At 35.3% G+C, this 19,741-nt stretch overlaps 1 protein-coding gene and 1 non-coding gene across 13 annotated transcripts in view; both read left to right on the plus strand.

Annotated features, from left to right (window-relative positions):
- The window catches only part of ELF2 (E74 like ETS transcription factor 2), an 82,687-nt gene that overhangs the window by 47,045 nt on the left and 15,901 nt on the right, over positions 1 to 19,741 (plus strand). For 2 of the 12 annotated variants that reach the window (XM_010977698.3, XM_010977699.3), the window contains exon 1: positions 16,100 to 16,403. The exons of 8 other annotated variants lie outside the window; for them this stretch is intronic. In XM_010977698.3, the coding sequence (XP_010976000.1) occupies positions 16,346 to 16,403 (58 nt within the window). In that variant the 5' untranslated portion in view covers positions 16,100 to 16,345. Of the gene's footprint in view, positions 1 to 16,099; positions 16,404 to 19,741 lie in introns of those variants that run through there. 2 more of the 12 variants (XM_010977700.3, XM_010977701.3) reach the window with 1 other exon arrangement.
- LOC116149127 (U6 spliceosomal RNA) lies at positions 8,814 to 8,920 on the plus strand. Its single transcript, XR_004132742.1, has one exon. It is a non-coding gene; the product is annotated as a U6 spliceosomal RNA (small nuclear RNA).

Raw genomic sequence — 19,741 nt, forward strand, 5'->3', positions numbered from 1 at the left:
GGAGCGATTTTCCGATCACTAGATGAGCTTGCACAAGATCACTCTAGAAAAGTTTTTCATCAAAAAGAAAAGAGTTATATCTCTAATCTAATTAGCAAAAAGAGACTTCTTATTGTGCATGGTGTTTGACAAAGCTTTCAGGAAAATCTGAATCCTTTTCTTCCATATCATCTTTTTTTTCCTGCAACTTAATCCTCAGAAAATAAAAGTTTAGAATAATAACTTAGAATGAAACAGTTCTTTTGAAGAGGAAACCAAGGATTTGGTTCAAGAGGAGAAAACTCAGTTAACATCTGTTTGTGTTTACAACATTAAACGTTAGCCATTTGGTTTGGAAAAAACAAGACTGGCAGAATCACTTTTGTTTTTAATTCCATTGCTATATTACATACCTACTTAGGAGGCCCTCAGAAGTGCCAGTTACCTACTTGAGATAAGAAGACATTGATTATTATGTCTAGGCTTCTTCTGCAGGCCTATGTTCTGGGAAGAGAGGCCTCCACACAAAAAAAGGAAGAACTTGTGGTGGACCTCATCCTTGGGAATTAAAGCATGGAGCAGAAGCCAGTGCATTCAGTTTACCATTTTGTAAAGGAAGTCAGGAATTATAAATTAAGAGACCACCACTGTAAAATAATATAACCTTGTGTTTAATTTTGTTACCTTCTGTTTTTCAATAGTAATTAGCAAGCATGTTAACAAAAATAATTCCTATATACTTGTTTTTGGAGGCTTCAAGAAATGGGGAGGCTAGTGAGTGACTAGTTAATTCTGCAGCTAGTCTTAGGGGAAACATTTCCAAAAATAGAATAGTTGAAAGGGGAAGAGAAGAAAGCAGGCTGAATTTCCTTCCAAGGAAGGAAAAGAGCTTGAGGAGTTGCCTTGGCTCTGAGGTCATTTGTGGGGTTTTGCAAGACCGCCTGTGGTGCATGTAGCAGTTTTGTGTGTGTGGACTAGAACAAGAAGTTAGATATGGCCGTTAGTGTAAAGGAGCTTGTGTCTATTGGGGAAATTTTTTTTTTAAGAAAACCACTCTTTATAACCTAAAGCTTAATAAAATCAGTGTTTTGAGAGTGAGGAGGAGAGAGCTGTTAGCTCTTGTGATGGAAAGTTCATATGTTAGCAAGCCTGGGAAGATAAATAAAATTTCATTTGGGAAGTGTTACAGAAAAACATCTGTGATATTTGTTAAAGCACAGTAAGAAAGACTTTATTCAAATTGCAGGGGGCAGGGGTGTATTGTGAGAAGTCATCATTTACACCTTCTACCCTTTTACCTCCTAGTTCATTACCAAATCCTATCAGTTTTGCCTCCAGAATATATCTTGGATCTGCTAATTTCTTTCCAACTTCATTGTTACTAGCCTAATCCAACCTGTGGTTGTTTTTTACATGAGCTACTACAGTGGCCTTTGGCCTTCTAATTGGTCCTTTTTCACTACTGCCCCTTCTCCCAACAACCCTAAGCAATTCATTCTTCACATTGTAGCCAAAGTAATTTAAAAAATGTATTTGCAAATTGGATCATGATATGTCCCTCCCTAAAACCTTTTAGTGGGTTCTAATTGCACTTAGGATAATATTCAGGTCCCCCCACCCCAGGATTTTTAACATGGCCTCAAGACACTCAATAATTTGGTTCCTCTCATCTACCTAGAAACAATAAGAACAATAATAGCAACAAAACAACCCTAACATTAAGATTTCTTTCCTACATTGCCAGGAATAAGTTCTTAGGGCTTTATATAACAGTAGATTTAATACTTTAAACAAGTATAACCTTTTCAATGCTAGACAGTTATTTAAGTGGTGGAGCAAAGACTTAAAATCAGATGGTAAGTAGGGCTCCAGGGCCCAAGCTCTTAAGCATTGTACTCTGATGAAGTATGCAATATCCCCACCCCAGACATCCACACACGGTTGCCTTTTTACCTTCCCATTAATCCAGACTTTTCCTTCTCTGGGTGCTCACCTATGCTGTTTTCTTTTTAGAATGTTTTGCTTTCCCTTTTCAGCTTTTAACTCCTGGTCATCCTTTAGATATCAGTTTGAAAGTCACTTTCTGAGAGAGAGAGAGAGAGAGAGCAGCTTTATCTAATACTCTTCAATTTCAATTAGGAGTGTTCTATTATTTTTGTCAGAGACCCCCATTCTTTTTTCGCTTTTGGTTAGCTCCTACAACTTATGATACAATAAACTCCCATGATAATGTAGTAAATAAATATTAAAAAAAATTGAAATCACATAAAGTAATGGCATTGTAAGTTTAATAAAATGACCTGAGTCAGTGGAGGAGAATAGGTTGCAGGATTCAAACTAAGGTATCCAAATCAGTTTAAGGTCTGGCTTAGGTGGTTTGGTGCCACCTGCTGGTGGTTGTATATTCTAAGGACTGCTATTTGAGGATAGAGTGGAAGATGGGAGCCAATTCCAGTTATCTGAATCGAATCATGTATTCATAAAGTTTTACTCTATTATATTTCCATGCTATTGTATGTTTCCATGTGATGCTTCATAAAGCCAGATACCATATACGTTGTGTTCACTGGTATTGCTCAGAGCCAGGCACCAAGTAGGTTTTCAATAAAGTATTTATTTAATGAGTGAGTGAATCAGAAAAACATGGTGAAGCAGAACAGAATTTCAGAAATCCTGTGTTTTATTTAGAGACTGACGGGTGATTTAGTTTAACTAGAGATTAGTAGAAGCAAATGGTTGAGAGAAATAAGCCTAGAAAGATGGAGTGGAACCAGATTTTGTGGTGGCCTTTGAATAAAATAGGAACTGTGTGAAACATGATCTGGAGAAGATGAGAAGTGAAAAGAAGGACATTTATTTTAAGCAACTAGAGCATACTAAAATAATAGAAATAGGAGGTATTTGTTCCAAAATACTAAATTGGGGGAGTAGATTAGGGAATAAATTAAACTTCTATTCAATCTAACAAAAAGGGAACAAGGAGAAAAAAAAGCTGTGGAAGAAATATATGTGATATATCAAGATAGTAGAAATACTCCAAAACATCAGAAATTATATTAATTACCAATTGTGATCTTAACATGAGTCTGCCTGCTATTTTTAACATATACAAAACAAAATTAAATAAAAAGAATGGAAAAATGTAATTATCAGAAAAATACTAACCAAAGGAAGCTGCTGTAATAAAATAGAATTCAGAGTATGAATCCTTAATTGGGACAAAGAGAGACTCTTCGAACTGTTAAAAGTTGGGGAAGGGTATAGCTCAAGTGGTAGAGTACATGCTTAGTATACACGAGGTCCTGGGTTCAATCCCCAGTACTTTCTATAAAAATAGATGATAAAACCTAGTTACCTCCCCCCTGCAAAAAATAAATAAATAAATAAATAAAAATAACAATAATAAATTAATTTTTTAAAGGTTATTTTAAAAAAATCTAGTCAAACTGCTAAAAGGAACAGTCCAGAAAATATAATTACACACCTATATGCCTCTAACAGTATAGATTTGAAATACCATTTAAAGCAAAAGCTTTCAGAATTGCAAGAAGTGGGCATGTCTACAGAACAGTGGGAGTTAAAAACACCCCTGTCAAAATTGAGAAATCAGGCAGACACAAAATTTAAAATGACATCAAACAATTGAACTACAGGATTAACAAATTGCATAAACTGGAGATCTATAGAACACTATATATACCTAACTGAGTAAAATACAACCTTATACTTTTTCCCCAGTTGTATACAGGTCAGTTTTTAACTGTCCTAGGTCATAGAGGAATCTCAACAATGTCTGGAAAATCAGTGTCATTCAAAAATATATTATTTCATCATAATGCCATAAAATTAGAAAATCAACAATGAAAAGACAATCAAAATACTTTAGGATATTAAAACCTCACTAATGGATGAAAGAAGAAATAAAAATTATGAAATATTTGCAGCTAAATAACAAAGCATCACATGAAAATTTGAGATGTGACTTAAGCAGAACTCACTGGGAAATTTAACAGCTCTAAGTGTGTTTATTGGAAAATAAGAAAGATTGATGTAATGAGCATATGTTCAACTCCAGATGTTAATAAAGGACCAACAGAATAAATCCAAATTAAGTAGAAGAAATGAAATGATAAAAATAAGAGTCAATATTAATTAAATAGAAAATAAAAGAATAGATTATTAATAAAATAAAATTAATAAAAATGGACAAATCTCTGTAAATGCAGATCAAGGAAAAATAAGCACTATGAAGAACAAAAATATGACCAACAGAATAGAGAGTTTAAAAATCATAAGAGAACAATACTGTAAAGAATCTATGGCCAAGAAATTTGAAAACCTACAAGGTGGACAATAAAAAATATATATATAAATTACAGCTGACTCAAGAAGAAATAGAAAACCTAAACAAATTAGTAACCATTTAAGTTCTTTAATTTTACATATGCATCTCTTCATTCAAATAAAACCCATCAGACCCAGGTCTATTACTAAAATTTAAAGGGATACATAATCTCTATCATATACAAACTATAATAGAAAACAGTAAAAGAGGGAAAGCTGGGAAAGCTTTCCAGCTTATTTTGTGAAGCTAGTATATAACCTTAACATTAATACTGATCCAGTATAAGAAAAGAAAATTTCTTGCCAAATTGATGTATCATTATAGCTACAAATGTTCTAAATTAAGAATAGCAAATCAAATCTAACATTTAATGATTCATTAAAAAATATGGAATGACTAAATACATAATAGGAAGGCAGAGAAGGTTAAATATTAGAAAATTTACTGATGTAATTCACCATATGAATAACAGAGAAAACCCATATAATCATCTCAGTAGATCCAAAAAGCATTTGTTAAAATTCACCATCTTTTGAGGATAAAGACTCTGGATTGGCACTTGATAAGGGATATATATCTATATATAAATCCATGTCTATTATATACCAGATATATTTATATATATATCTATATATAGATATATATATAAATCTTTAGCAAATTTCCTAATTAATAGGGAAACAGGATTCTATTTGTCATGTTTACTAGCTGGAATTATTATTGGAGGGTGTATAGCAAATGCAGGTAAGACAAGAAAAATAAAGCGCATAAAGATCAGAAAGGAAGAAACAAAATGTTATTTGCAGAAGATTTAACACAAATTTAAATGACTAGGTTTAAAAACTGGTCTTAGAAGGTTCATCAAGGTTGCTATATACCAAAGCGAGCAATAATTAGAAAATAAAACAATGCATTCATAATAGTTTAAAAAACTTAATTAGGATTTGGGAATAAATCTAACAATAATATGTAATACCTTTATGAAAATAAGAATTTAACTTTATGGAGGGACATAAATAAATGAGATATACAACTTCCTTAAGAGGAAATAAAAAACCTAAACAGACCAAAATCATATCATTGTTTCCTTTAATCTTTAACCCACAAGCATACATGGAAAACTGGGCATGGTAAAGCTGTTAATTATTCCCCAGTTAATCTTTAAATTCAATACAATTCCAATCAAAATTCCAAGAGGACTTTTTTTGGTGGAATTTGACAAACTCTTAGATAAAAAGTCCAAAAATAGTCTATAGACAATTCCGCAAAAGAACAAACTAAGGGGGACTATTCATAAAGAATGATTCTAAAACTATACAGCATTTTAAAACATGTTATTGGCCCCTAGACATAGTTGAGTAGGATAGAATAGAGAGCCCAGAAACAGAGGAAGCATACATTATGCCTGGTATATAATAGACATGGATTTATTGAAAGGAAGGACTACTCAATGAATTATAGTAGAATAGTTAGCTTTTTATAGAGCGAAAAGTAAAATTAGATCCCTATTTCATACGTTCTTGTTTTATTTTTCAATTGATTTATTTATTTCTCTTTATCGTTTTTATTTATACCACAATCCCATCTCCCTCCTTCATAAGCATCAAATTTAAATTGAACAGGGTTTTAAAAATGTATTAAGTATATATATCCTATTGCACATATTTAAAATTTATATAAATGGTATTATGTATCTTACTCTGTTTCCTACTTTTTATGTAAGTGCTATTCTTAGTATCCATGTTGCTTTGTGTATCTAATCTGTTGCATCTAACTGCTGCACAGTTCTCCATGATACACATCTACCACATTTTACCTTTCTAGTAGCCCGGTAGTGGATATATCACTTCTCAGTTGTATCAGCTGTTGGTTCATAACAAACCACTCCAAAATTTATTGGCTTGAAACAGGAACCAGTTACTGTTTCTCCTGAGTCTATGGATTAGCTATGTGGTTCTGCTGAGATGGGCTGGGCTTACTCCTGTTGTGGTTTTCTGTGGATCCGCTGTGGATCTTACTGGTATAGGATGGCCTCAGCTCAGACAGCTCAGGTCTCCTTTTCTCTAATCTCCAGTCATCTTCTTTCTTCTTCATTTCTTATGATGTTGGCCAAGAACTCCAATATATTAAAGAGTAGTGATATTAACTGGCATTCCCATTGGGGTTATTTATTATTTTTTTTGTAGTGGATTTTCTTAAAAAAATATTTTTAATTAAAAAACATTTTATTAAGGTGTAGTTGATTTACAATATTACATACATTTCAGATGTACAGCATAGTGATTCACAGTGGCTAAATGTTATACTCCATTTATAGTTATTATAAAATATTGGCTGTATTTCCTGTTCTGTATAATACATCCTTGTAGCTTATTCATTTAGTATATAGTGGTTTATACCTCTTAATCCTCTTTCCTTATCTTGCCACTTCTCCTTCCTTCTCCCCACCAGTAACCACTATTTTGTCTTCTATATCTGTGAGTCTTTCTTTTTTGTTATATTCACTAGTTTATTTTTTAGATTCCACATGTAAGTGAAATCATACAGTATTTCTTTCTCTATCTGAATTATTTCACTAAGCATATAATACCCTCCAAGTCCATCCATATTGTTGCAAATGGCAAAATTTCATTCTTTTTAATGGCTGAGTAGTATTCCATTATATATATTTATACCCCCCCCCCCACATCTTCTTTATCCATTCTTCTGTTGATGTACACTTAGGTTGCTTCTGTGTCTTGGCTATTGTAAATAATGCTGGTATGAACATTGGGGTGCATATATCTTTTTGAAATAATGTTTTTGTTTTCTTTGAATGTACACCCAGGAATGGAATTGCTGAAGTGAACTGTTTTTAGTTTTTTGAGGAATCTCCATACTGTTTTCCATAGTGACTGCACCCATTTACATCCCCACTGGCATTTTTGTTTTGTTCCCAATCTTGAAGGACATGTATATGAAGTTTCAACTTGACGTTTAATGTTTCTTGTAGGTTTTAGTATATAATATGTACCAGAGTAAGGAATTTCCATATAATCCTTTGATTTTGCTTTTGTATTAGTTATACATGGAGTCCTATCAGATGCTTTTTCAGCATTCTTTGATAAGTCATGATTTTTCTTCTTTAATCTGTTAATATGACCAGTTAATTGATGTATTCTCAGGCATTGAACTCTCCTTGCATTTGAGGATATGTGTTTTTCATCATTTTACTCTGTTTTGCTTTAAGTTAAGGACCTTTCATAAGTAATATGGAGCTCTGATTTCTTTTCTTGTATTATTATTACTTGGTTTTGAATCAAGATTACACTAGGCTCATAAAATAATCCAGTTTGCTTTCACTTATTTTTCTTTTCTATTTTCTACAGCAACTTCTATAAGATAGTAATTAATTTAAATTTTTGCTAGAATTTGCCAAAAAAGACATTTTAAAAACTTGGGTTTTTTTTTTTTTTTTTTGAGAGGAAGTTTTGGACTACATTTTAATTTCTTTGCTACTTACTATTCTGTTTGTTCTTTATACATTTTATATAACTTCTTTATACAGTTCATACAGATTTCAACTCTAGTAGCATATAATCGTTCATAATATTGATTTATTATTTTTATATCTATTGTAACTGTGGTTATTTCTCCCCTTTTGTTATGTATCATATATGTACCTTCTTTTCTTGGTAACTCTTGTAAAGGTCTATCTATTTTATTGGTCTTTCTAAAATCAACTTGTGGTTTTATGAATCTTTATTTTTTAAAATTATTACTCTATATTTCATTTTTCCTGCTCTTTATTATTTCCTTCCTTCTAGTTTCTTTGGGTTTGATCTGTTGATTTTTCCATCTTTATGAATTGAATGCTTAGCTTGTTTATTTTTAAACCTTTCATTTCCTGATCTCTTAAGTATTGTTCTGGCTGTGTCATATATAGTTTGACATGTATTTTTGTTATAATTCATTTCTAAATATTTCTTAATTCCTTTATGTTTCCTTTTTATTCCATGGGCTATTTAAGAAACACTGTAAGGGAAAACACATATTAATTTGACTGTATCAAACTTAAAAATTTTGTAGGACAGAGGATGCTATAGACCAACCAAAGTAAAAGTCAAACTGCAGGCTGGCAGAAGATATTTGGAACACGTATCTGAATTATTATCTAGAATATGTTAACATTCTACCAATCAGTAAGACAAAAAGTGTCATAGAAAAATGGCTAAGGATAAGAATAGGCAATTCATGGTGCAAAATGTTAATGGCCAATAAGTATATGGGAAAAAAAGTTTATCCTCAGTACTTAGAAGTATGTGGAAATTAATACAACAGTGAACATTTTTTTGTCATCCAACAGATGACAAAAATCTTTTAAGTCTGATTGTATTTTATATTGACAGGAATGTGAAAAAAATGGAAACTAAAACATCACTGGTGGGATTTTAGACTTATACAGCTACATTGGAGAGAGTAATGTATAAAATTAAAAATACATTATTCTGTGCTCGCTTCGGCAGCACATATACTAAAACTGGAAGGATACACAGATGATTAGCATGGCCGCTGTGCAAGGATGACACGCAAACTTGTGAAGCGTTCCATATTTTAAAAAAATACACTCTTCTATGACCTAAAAATTCTATTTGTGGGTATAGACTGTGGAGAGACTCTAGCGTACATGCTTGAGAAGAGGGACATAAGAATTTTTTGCAGCATTGTTTATAAAAGTGAAAAAATGGAAACAACTTTTACTTGCCTACCAGTAGATAATTTGATAAACAAAATGGGGTATATTCATGCACAGGCAGGAATACTTTGAAGCATCTAAGAGCATAGCTATATTTACTTATACCAATATAGATATAATGTGAATCTTTAGCTAAGAAAGTAATTTTTAAAATGGTATATATAGTAAGATGTCATTTATGTACCCAGAGCATGCAGAATAATACCATATATCATTCTGGGAAACACACAGACAGAAGTATAAAAAATAGACTGGAAGAATTTACACAGAACTCATGATGGTAGTTTCTTTGGAGAAACAGAATGGCCAGTGAGGACTGGGGGTGGTACCCAAAGATGTTATCTTCACCTGTAATGTGTTACTTATTACGGAGAAACAGTATCTTCAAGTATAAATAACGAAATGATAACAGTTGTTTGATCTGGATGGTGGGGTTGTGACTGTTTGTTATGTATTTTTGGGGTAACTTCATATATGTTTTATATCCCCCTCAAAAATTATATGAGATGACTTCCTAAACTAGAACACATATGATTCAGGATTTCTAGCCTGGGATGATGGTGATGTTAAAGATAGAGGAAACACAGGAAATTTGTAGATAAAAGACCTTTAGGTACCAGTGGGTTATCCAAATAAAGATGTTTACCATATAACTAGAAATTAGAACGTGGAGCTAAACAAAAAATAAGTCAAGACTGGAAATGCTGATTTTTGAGTCAGTTCAGAAATATTGGAAGCCCTGGTGGTAAAGGGATACTAACTACCATTCTTGAGAGAGTGGAGAGTGAAAAGAGAAGGTGGCTCAGGCTCACACTTTGGGAGAACCATCATTTAAGGGTTGTGCTGAAGTGGGCGAAGTCAACTGAAAAGAAACAAATTGGAGAAAAACAAAGCCAGACAGTTTATTATCATGAAAATCAAATGAAGGGAAGGATTTTAATAAAGGGTGGTCAGTAATGTTATTTGTTTAGAGAAGAGTCAGGTGGAGACTAAGAAGAGGTTGCTGGGCTTGACGATTTAAAGCTCTATATTAACCTTGAAGAACTTTTCAGTGGGTAGGTGCAGAAGCTATATTTTGGGGGAAAGAAATTAGTTAATTTGAATATTCCTTTTGGAATCAATCAAAATAGAATTTGGCTTATAGTTGCGATATATTTTAGTTAAGAACTCCATTGTAAAGTTTTTCAAAAACATACTAAACAAGAATCATGTGTTAGTCCTTGTAAAGTTTCACAGGAATTGAAAAAAATCTCCAGAGTATTCAAGATACTGTACATTCTCTAATGATAATAAAGAACCCAAGCTCTTGAAATCAGCTGTCATAAATATTATTTAAAATAGAGAGATCATTAACCATTTCAACTCACTTTGCAGGGTGTCATGCACATATGTGTGCTTAATAAATGCTTTTTGAAGACAACTTTCTAACATCCATTAGAAAGGACTAGCTATAAGAATCAGGTGACAGTCCTTTTGGAGTGACTGCTAAGAATTAGAAGCAGTGTTTTGCCTAGTATTAACCATACAGTGAAGAATCAAACTCAGGGAGAGTCTGGTCCAGGAATAACCAAAGTAAAATGCAGAAAACATGAACCTAAGCCAAATCATCAGTTTCAAAAATGGTACATGCTGGATCCTTACTCATTATCAGGTTTTCATGGTCTATAAATGCATATGGCATGGTCATTTATGATAAAATAACTTTTGGGAGTCATGGACCTCTTTGAGAATCTGAAAATAGCCATGGTCGTTTTCCTCAGAAAAATGCACATTTTGTTAACAAAATTTTGCTTTTGTGAACCCAGTATTAAAAATTCATGCCTTATGAACGCTTTTGTATGTGTAAATAATTTAACTTTGTTGGGTGGTAGTGCAAAATGTAGCTTATACCCATTCACTACTACTCTCTAATTTCATGTATAAGCAGTTTTGTATATCATACTGTCTAAGAATTCTACCTTTGGTGGGAGTTCTGTATGAATTGAGAAGCCTTAATTTTTCTCTTTTGTTACATAATTCAGTTGTACTAGGTGTAGTAATGGATGCCTACAACAGAAACTTACTTGAAGTAAGTGCTGAATAATTATTTGTTGAATAAATGAGTGAATATGTGACTATGGGTTCAAACATCTTCATTTTAATAATATTTTATAAAACCTGACTATTAAATAAAACAAATCAGTAATGTAAAAAGACCAAAAATAGAGAATTAAGCAGTAGTATAAGACATATGAAATAAACCATCCTTTCTCTGTGTAAATATATAGAATTTCACTCCTGTGTCTATTGGCTATCTTCCAGGATTGATGAACCAAGCTTTACTTGATTCCAGCTTGTCCTTGATAGACCTAATTTTCTTAGAGCTTAGTTTTCATGACCCGTTTTATTTCCCTAAACATGTCCAACATACCACACTCCAGCTTTGAATTTCATTGTTAGTTTGGCTGTATCAGAAGACTTGCTTGACCTCTTATTGTTATCCCACCATTCACTGCTCAAAAGTTTTTCCCATTTTTTTCATAATTTCTCAGAAAGACACTTAACCATTGCTTTAGCTTTTGACATTAAAACACAAACCATCAACCCCTTTATAGTTTATAATTTATAAATATAGTAATAGTAAAATGGATTTAACTTTTCATCCATTTTGCAGCTTCTAAGTTTTATAGAAGATTGTTTCGTAGAAGTTTTGACCTTGAAATCATAAGATACTGTGTAACTTTGCTCAAATTATTTAACTTCTTGGAGCCTCAGTTTCCTGATGTGTAAAATGAGGGCACTGGATTAAACTGGTAGTTCTCAAATAACTCTACCATTGGTGGTTAAAGAGCTGTTATTACTAAAATAGGAAATTGTCATTCTTCTCCCAAATTATAGGAAGAAAACATTAAATGAATAGAATGTCTCCCTTTGATTCCTACCCATCATTTAAAAAAAAACGTTAAAGCCTGTTGCCTTTGGTATTGTATCTGTTAGAGCACACAGTTATATATTTGGTTTTAAAGTGTGATATATCTAATTTATGCTAGTCAGGAAAAGCAGTCATGGAGGGGAGGGTATGGCTCAAGTGGTAAAGTGCATGCTTAGCATGCACAAGGTCCTGGGTTCAATCCACAGTCCTTCCTCGTAAAAAGAAATAAACCTAATTACCTCCCCCCCATCAAAATAAAATAATTAAATAATACAATAGTAAAGAAATATTAAAAAAAAGAAAAAGCAGTCATGATGTTCAGGTTCTTTATGTTTTGAAAACCTCTAGGTGATGTGGGCTGTAGGCTCCTTTCCAACCATAACATTTTATGATTCTGTATACTAGATAAAGAAAAATACAAAGAAAATCCCCAGGATAAGCTAAAAGTAAAAGCATTTAAACCCTATATGGTATTGGAAACAATTGTATGTTTACCTGTCTCTCAAGAATTTTTTCCATCTTGGTTACTACAGGACCATAAAATCATTCAAATAGCCAAGGATATCTAATTATTTTTGGTTATATTAGACTTTATGATAATGATTGTATTTTAAAGATTTATTTTCAAAATGGAGAGGTTGGAGGATAAAAGAACTGATACTCAGACGATACATTCAAAAAGAAATGGAAAGAACTGCTCAGGACTCTGTAGTTGAAAGTTAGAGATCATTTGTAAACTTTTCCCTTTTCTTTCTTTATCCAAGCTGTGACATGTGACAAGTTGGGAGTTTAAACTGCTCCTTCCTTCTGTATTAATGATCTTTTGCTGATTAACAAAATACCCCAAATTTAGCAGCTTAAAACAACAAACATTATATTGCCCAGTTTTTGAGGTTAAGGATTAGGGACTGGCTTACTTGCATGATTCTAACTCAGGATCTTTCATGAGGCCAGAGTCATCTGAAGGCTTGATTCTGGCAGAGGGTCTGTGTCCTAGATAGTTTAGTCACATGACTGTTGGCAGGATGCCACTGTTCCTTACCTAATGGTCCTCTCCACAGAGTTTCTTGAGTACTCATGACATGGCGGTTGGCTTTCTCTCAGAGTGTGACCCAAAAGGAAGAGATCAAGAGACAGTTTCTTAAGTTGCACACCATCACTTCAGCTTTATTCTATTTATTAAAAGTGAGTCATTTAAGTCAAAGGAAGAGAGGAATTTGATTCCACCTCTTGAAGCAAGGAGTATAAAAGAATTTTCAGAAAAGAAAATCAGTAGGTACTAAATACATCAAATAGATAAACAGGTCTTATTACCTTGGTGCTTGGGGAGTTGTTTGAGAGTAAGGACTCTAGAGTCAGTTCATGGGTTCAAATCCTGGCCCTGTGTCCCATGAACTCTATGACCTTGGTCAAGATTCCTTATCTATAAAATGAGTGCAATAGTAATATCTATTTCACAGGAATATAGAGAGGAATAAGTGGGGGGAAAATGAAGGTAGAACACTTTGCATAGTGCTTTTATTTTAATAAGAATTTGCTATTACTTTTTTTTCTTACTAGAATACGGCAATTACTTTGAAATTGCTCTGAAGTATCTACCATGCTAACCTACGTATTCTTACTCAGTTTTTTAATTCTGCTTATGAATGCATGCTTAATCTTGAAGACTTGAGAAATGCAGATGTGTGTGAATGTGTGTATATATACACACATATATTCACATTAACTACATGGTATGAGTCATATTGTGTGGAAGAAATAATACATATATTAATCCTGCCACATTTATATTTTGAATATTTTACCATGTTAAAAATTCTTCAGACTTTTTTTTAATGAAACAATCCATTGAATTTCTTGATTATTTCCTTAGGCTAGGCTCTGGAAATAAATTCTTGGATCAGAATATATTAACCTCTTTTAGACTCTCGATTAATAATGCCGCATTGCTTTCTTGAAAGTTTGTACCAGTTTATATTTCCAGCAGCAGCCTCACCTTACTTTGCTATTCCCATTATAGTGTTATTGGTCTCTAAAAAGTATTGGTGGCTTTTGAGAATAAAGTTACAGAAGCAAGGCAGAATTGCATTAAACCCCAGGGAATTGTGTTTCTGTAAGTTTTAAATATATAGACATATCTTCCTGTCTTTCTGCATTAATTCCATATTTTATATATATATAAAATACACACATGTATAAATATGTATGTGTATATATTGTGAAGTATTATGCAGGAGTAGATACAGCTTTTATTCTCTTGGAACTTAAAATACAAGGCTGACATGAATCCATATAATCAAGATGTACAGAAAATAAAATACACAGACAGTATTCACTTCTTAAGATATATCTCAAGAAGCAAATTAGGTGAAAGTTACCTATCAGGCTTCATACTGACTCTTGTATTGAGAAGGGTGCTCCTTTTTGAGCCAAGTTAAATCTGTCATCTCCAGAAAAAAATAAATCTTTGGCTTACATTACTCTCTTCCCTTTTAAATAAAATACATGAAAATCTGTTAGTTGATAGGAGTGGAAATTCAGATTTGTTAACAATTTCAATGATCTGTCTAAAGCTAGCAGTTAGCCCCTTAGTGTTCCTGTTATCATCCCCCCACCTGGAAACCGTCTCAGTTTAAGATGCTTCCAATCAATGGATGGCCCTTATTTTAAATTGACTAGAAATAAAAAATAAAAGCTACCAGTCATATATTTTCTTTTTGTCCAATAAGTGGCAAGTTTACCTAATGCAAAAAAGAGGTCCTTATATAAGTTTAAGGGGAGCTGTACTTTGGAAATGGCATATAGGTTCTTTTTGGGGAAGGTGGGGATCATGGTGGTAGGGTTAGGGGAAATGACCAAGAGAATAAAATGGAAAACACAAAAAACAGAAATCAAAAAACCCCAGTCAGAGGCTATGTAAATCTATTCTGAAGTCACACTGACATGTTGGACAAACTTTTATAAAATGATACTAAATTAATATTATCACTGGGAAAAAATTTTTCTCTAGTTATCAGCACAGTTCATTCAATTTAGATCATAAAAATTACACCTTGTAATTTAGAATTTGTAACTACCAAGTCTTTTTTGTGTTTATTCAGCAAATACTGAGCACTTACTCTATAGGAGGCATAGTTTTACGTAAATTTAGTGTAGAAACGACTTCAGGGCAACATTTTGTTTTAAATTTTTTTTTTAATTAAAAAAATTTTAAATTGAAATGTAGTTGATTTACAATGGTCTTTTAGTTTCAGATGTACAGCAAAGTGATTCAGCTATATATATTAAATTATATATATTCAGTTATATACAATTAGTGTGTGTGTGTGTGTGTGTGTGTATAAAATTCTGAAGCCAGTGGAGTACTTTTTGTTTGAATGAAGCTTCATCTGAGTCATTTTATTGGTTTGATTTCCTGTGTTGTCAGTAAGTTAATAGTCACTAAATGACAGTTATCCCCCACTTCTATTTTAATATGTACATTATATGCAATAAGGATAGTTTTATCAAAAAGATGTTTAAAAGTAGATGACAATATAAATGAATACGTTTGTTTCCAAATGAACTAAATAGAAATGCAAGAGGGTACAGAAATTTCATGACTGGCACATTGGGGAGGGATAATCCAATCTCTCAGAGGCTGGCATGTTGTTATTTGCTAATGAACACCTGTTTAGTGTGCTCTTTAACAACACTTCTGTAGAGGGAAAAAGACGAAGTCGGTCTTTGAGTAGTTGGAAGCTCCTTACTTTGTCCAAGTAAAGCTTTTGCATTTTGTAGGTATGACTCTTTTGGTTGGTATTGTTTTAAAGTACAGCTCTTTGAAGTAAACGGCCAAAACGAGTTAAATAACCACCTTTATTTACAGCCGCGGGACTAGGCATTTGATCTCCTCCAGAAAGAACATTTGACTAATGGCTCTTTTCTAGCGTGGGGACAATTGCAGACTTTTCTTCCGCAGAGCGTGAAATGTGCCTCTTCCTGCCGAGGGGCCTTGTCTTAGCCGCGGCTCCCGGGACGACTTCCAGCCTCAGGTGTCCCTCCCGCCGCGGGCCGCGGCCGCTCCCCGGGGCGGGCGTCCGGGACTTCCTGTCTGGGCGCGGGGCGGAAGGATCGCGTTGCCAGCTGAGGCGGCCGCCGCCGCCGCCCCTGCCGTTAGGTGGTGGGGTTTCTCAGCCCGGCGGCAGGAGGCGGGCCGGCCTCGGCTTCCTGTCGGAGGACGCGCAAGGATCCGGGCGTCTGAGTGTGTGCGAGTGCGTGAGTGTGTGTCGGCCGCACGGCGTGTGTCTCCGGCCGCGGGTTCCGCCTCCTCCCCTACCGCCGCTGCTCACGGTGTAAGTCAATGTGAAGCAGCAGCTCCAGCCCCGGGATAAACATGGCGACGTCTCTGCATGAGGGACCCACGAACCAGCTGGATCTGCTCATCCGGGCTGGTAAGGACAGGGGAACTTTCCTCCTGTGCATCGGTGCAGCAGGCGAGGGGGTGCACAGAAAGCGGGGAGACTTCCCTGTAGCGGTCAGTGCAGGGGGTACGGTGTCCACCTCAGTCCCTGGGGCGGCCGGGGGAAAGGGGGGTAGTGAATGAAGTAATGGAGGCGACGAATCAGGAAGTGATCACCTTGGAGAGTAACCTGCCTCGAATCTGGCGCTGTCGCTTCTGGGTGGGTTTGTGGAGCAGCGGCAGCAGCTGCCGGGCGGAGCTCTGGCAGCGGGTGCTGGGGAACCGAGCCGCAGTTAAGTTGGGGACTCGGGGGCGGACGAGTTGTGCGCTTCACCCCAGTTGCTGAGGAACCAGGAAGTGAGTGAGGCTGTTGTCTACCGGCTGCGCCTGCCACGCTGTCTGGCCGGAGAGGCCGCTACTGCTCGCGGTCGGGGGCGGCGGGCTTCTCCGGTGGACGCTCGCCACCCCCGCCCCGTTCTCCTTTCAGACTTGGTCCACAAATCCTCGACTTCCTCGTGGACGAGGTAGCCCCGGGCCATGTCCGGTAGACCGATACCCGCCAAAAAAAAATGCTGACCCTCCTCTTCACATCCACACCTTGTGCGGTCTCAGGAGTAACGGTTCTGGAAAGGGTCACTTAATAATGTGGAGCCGCCCGGGGTAGTGGTTCTCTCAGGGGCCCGCCTCCCTTTCCTCATTTAGTGGGCGGCTGTGAAGAAGTAGGTTTATGCCCCTTCCCTCGTGGGTTGTTTTTTGTGGGGGGGATATTGGGAAGGACATGGGATATATTTTGCACCTCTGACCTGGAGCGTTGGGGCGTCAGAGAAGAACGTTTATTTTTGTAAACAGTGGGTGAAGGTGGAGGAGTAGGGCGGGCGGGAGAGAGTCTTGGCCCTAGGGAAGTCTCAGCACGGAATTGCCCCCTTTTCCCCTCCCCCCAAGCCTCCCACCATAGCGGAAGCGCCTCGGAGAGGACAGAACGGACGGGATTGACAGGCCTCTGGTTCCAATCTGCTCGCTGAGATGTTCCAAATAAGAACGTTGGTTTCTGGGGGCGGGTCTCCGAGCCCGCGCTGGGCCAATGAAGATTGGGCGGGAGTGAAGCTGACAATGTACGCATGGAATTGGAGGGAAGAGGAGTGTAAACACGGAAGTGGCCGCGGGGGTGGGGGATGTGCAGCGCCACTGCTGCAGCGGAAGGGCACGGACTTAAGTTACATAGAAAAAGCAGCTTTACTTAATAGCAGACAGCGCAGTGAGGGCCTTGAATCGGCGTAGCAGTGCTTGAATACTGTTTGCTTACTGCAGTAAGCGTAAACGTTTCTTTCCCTGGGTTCTATGTCACATCGCCATCGTTGGGAATTGGAAAATGGGAAATATTCACCGAAGAGTAATGTGAAAGATCTATCTTACTCTCTGTTTCCCATCCATTGTTTTTAGGTAGGGAAGTTAGTGGTTTGGTTGGTGAAACCCTGTGATTTAATTCGATTGGGAGAAATCATGAACACAGGTATTTTTAACATAACTTTAAAGTCTGAATAAATACAACCATATATATCGTATAGCACATAATGAGTAACGACCTTTTACTCTGTAAAATATAATATTACGTTTCAAAGGTTCCAAAGAAAAGTCACAGTTTATTAAGTAGTGGTTAAAATACATTTGGCAGTTACTTTCTGGTCAGAGCAAGAACTTAAATTTTAGTGAAAAAGAGGCAGAGTACAATGAGAACTTAGTCCCTTTGTGTATGTTCAGCCCATTAATATAACATGAATTAAGGGATGGAAGTTTTGGCTTTATATTACTGGTACTAACAATACTTCTAATTGTTTGGGTCGGTAGTGTTGAGCATATATATTTCCAGAAATGTTCCCAGTGGTTGTCAGAACCTTAGAATAGTCTATGCAGTTAGAATTTTGCAAAATACTGTAGATGTAAGAGGGCTTAGTTTTGCCAATAGAAGGTATTTTTGGAATTATCCAAACTGAATGTGACCTGTAGATTCTTTGCTTGGAGTGGATGCATATAGACAGGCTACAGTAAATTATTTCTTTAATCTTGTTCATGTAATCTGAAGCTTCTTTACAAGCCCTATTTTAGAAGGAAATTTGAGACAGGTTTGCTAATTTACCCAAGGTTTACTCAGTGAGTTAAAAGTTGAGGAGGAAAGATGGTCCAGAAAATGAAGAATCATAGGTCTAAATTTTTATTGCTGCCAGTTTCCAGTGATGTTGGGAGAGTAATGTTTGTAAGATTTGTATTTGTAAAATGGACATAAATGTTAATATAACTACAGTGATTGCTATAATGGGTTGATAATTAGTGTAGAATGACTGATACTAAGGAGAACTAGAGGAGATGAACTTTAAGTTGAATATTGTTAGCATAACTTGTTTCTAAGTAAGTGTAAAGCACTTAGTGTTATCATTACTGTTATGTGTTAAGATGCTAGAGGATGTATTTTTGCTTTTATTTTCCTCCTCTAGAGACTTATCAACTTCAGCTTTAGTTATCAACATTAATGCTGTCAGAAGTTGGAGTAAAGATTAAAATGAGTGTTTATTAAAAATCACTTTCATTTTAACATACAAACTTTTTGTTTGTGATAAAAACTTGACATACTTTTTAAAACTTTCGCTGGCAGTATGATGTATGAGAAAGCCTTGACCCTGAAGTCAGGAGATAAGGATCTTTATCTGTCACTAAACTAGCTCTTTAAGGCTTCATTTTCTGTAAAAGGACAGGATTGACTGGGTGATCTCTAATAACTCTTATGTATGTATGCATGCATGCATGCTGCATTGTTTTCTTTAAGTTACATTTTTTAAAAATACATTTTTATTGAAGTATAGTCAGTTTACATTGTTGTGTCAGTTTCTGGTGTACAGCACAATACTTCAGTCATACCTAATAACTTTTAAAGCTCTAAGATTATAGGTGGCTCAGAAATACTAAATTTAATGAAGAGAAGGTTCTTTTTTTTCTTGGATTTCTTTACACCATGTGAGTGAATATGTCTTAAGGTCATTATGTAAAGGGGAGGTTAATTTCTTTTAGCCAATCTTTGTGTTAAATTGGAACTTGAGGCCATATTTATATATTGGATAAGATTATGATATAATTTAATAATTTAGGCTCATTTCTAATATATATAGCTTATTATAGGAAAATGAATATCTATAGGAAAAATGAATGTTAGTTAATAGTTATGCAGAAATGTTGTGTAATATGATCTGGGTTTTGTTTTTTTTTTTTAAGATTTTCAGTTTAAAATATTCTGTCTTAAGTATACTTGCCTTGACTTTTTTTCCTTTTTTTTATTGAAAA

Source organism: Camelus dromedarius, chromosome 1, assembly GCF_036321535.1.
Source record: "Camelus dromedarius isolate mCamDro1 chromosome 1, mCamDro1.pat, whole genome shotgun sequence".
Taxonomy (NCBI): Eukaryota; Metazoa; Chordata; class Mammalia; order Artiodactyla; family Camelidae; genus Camelus; species Camelus dromedarius.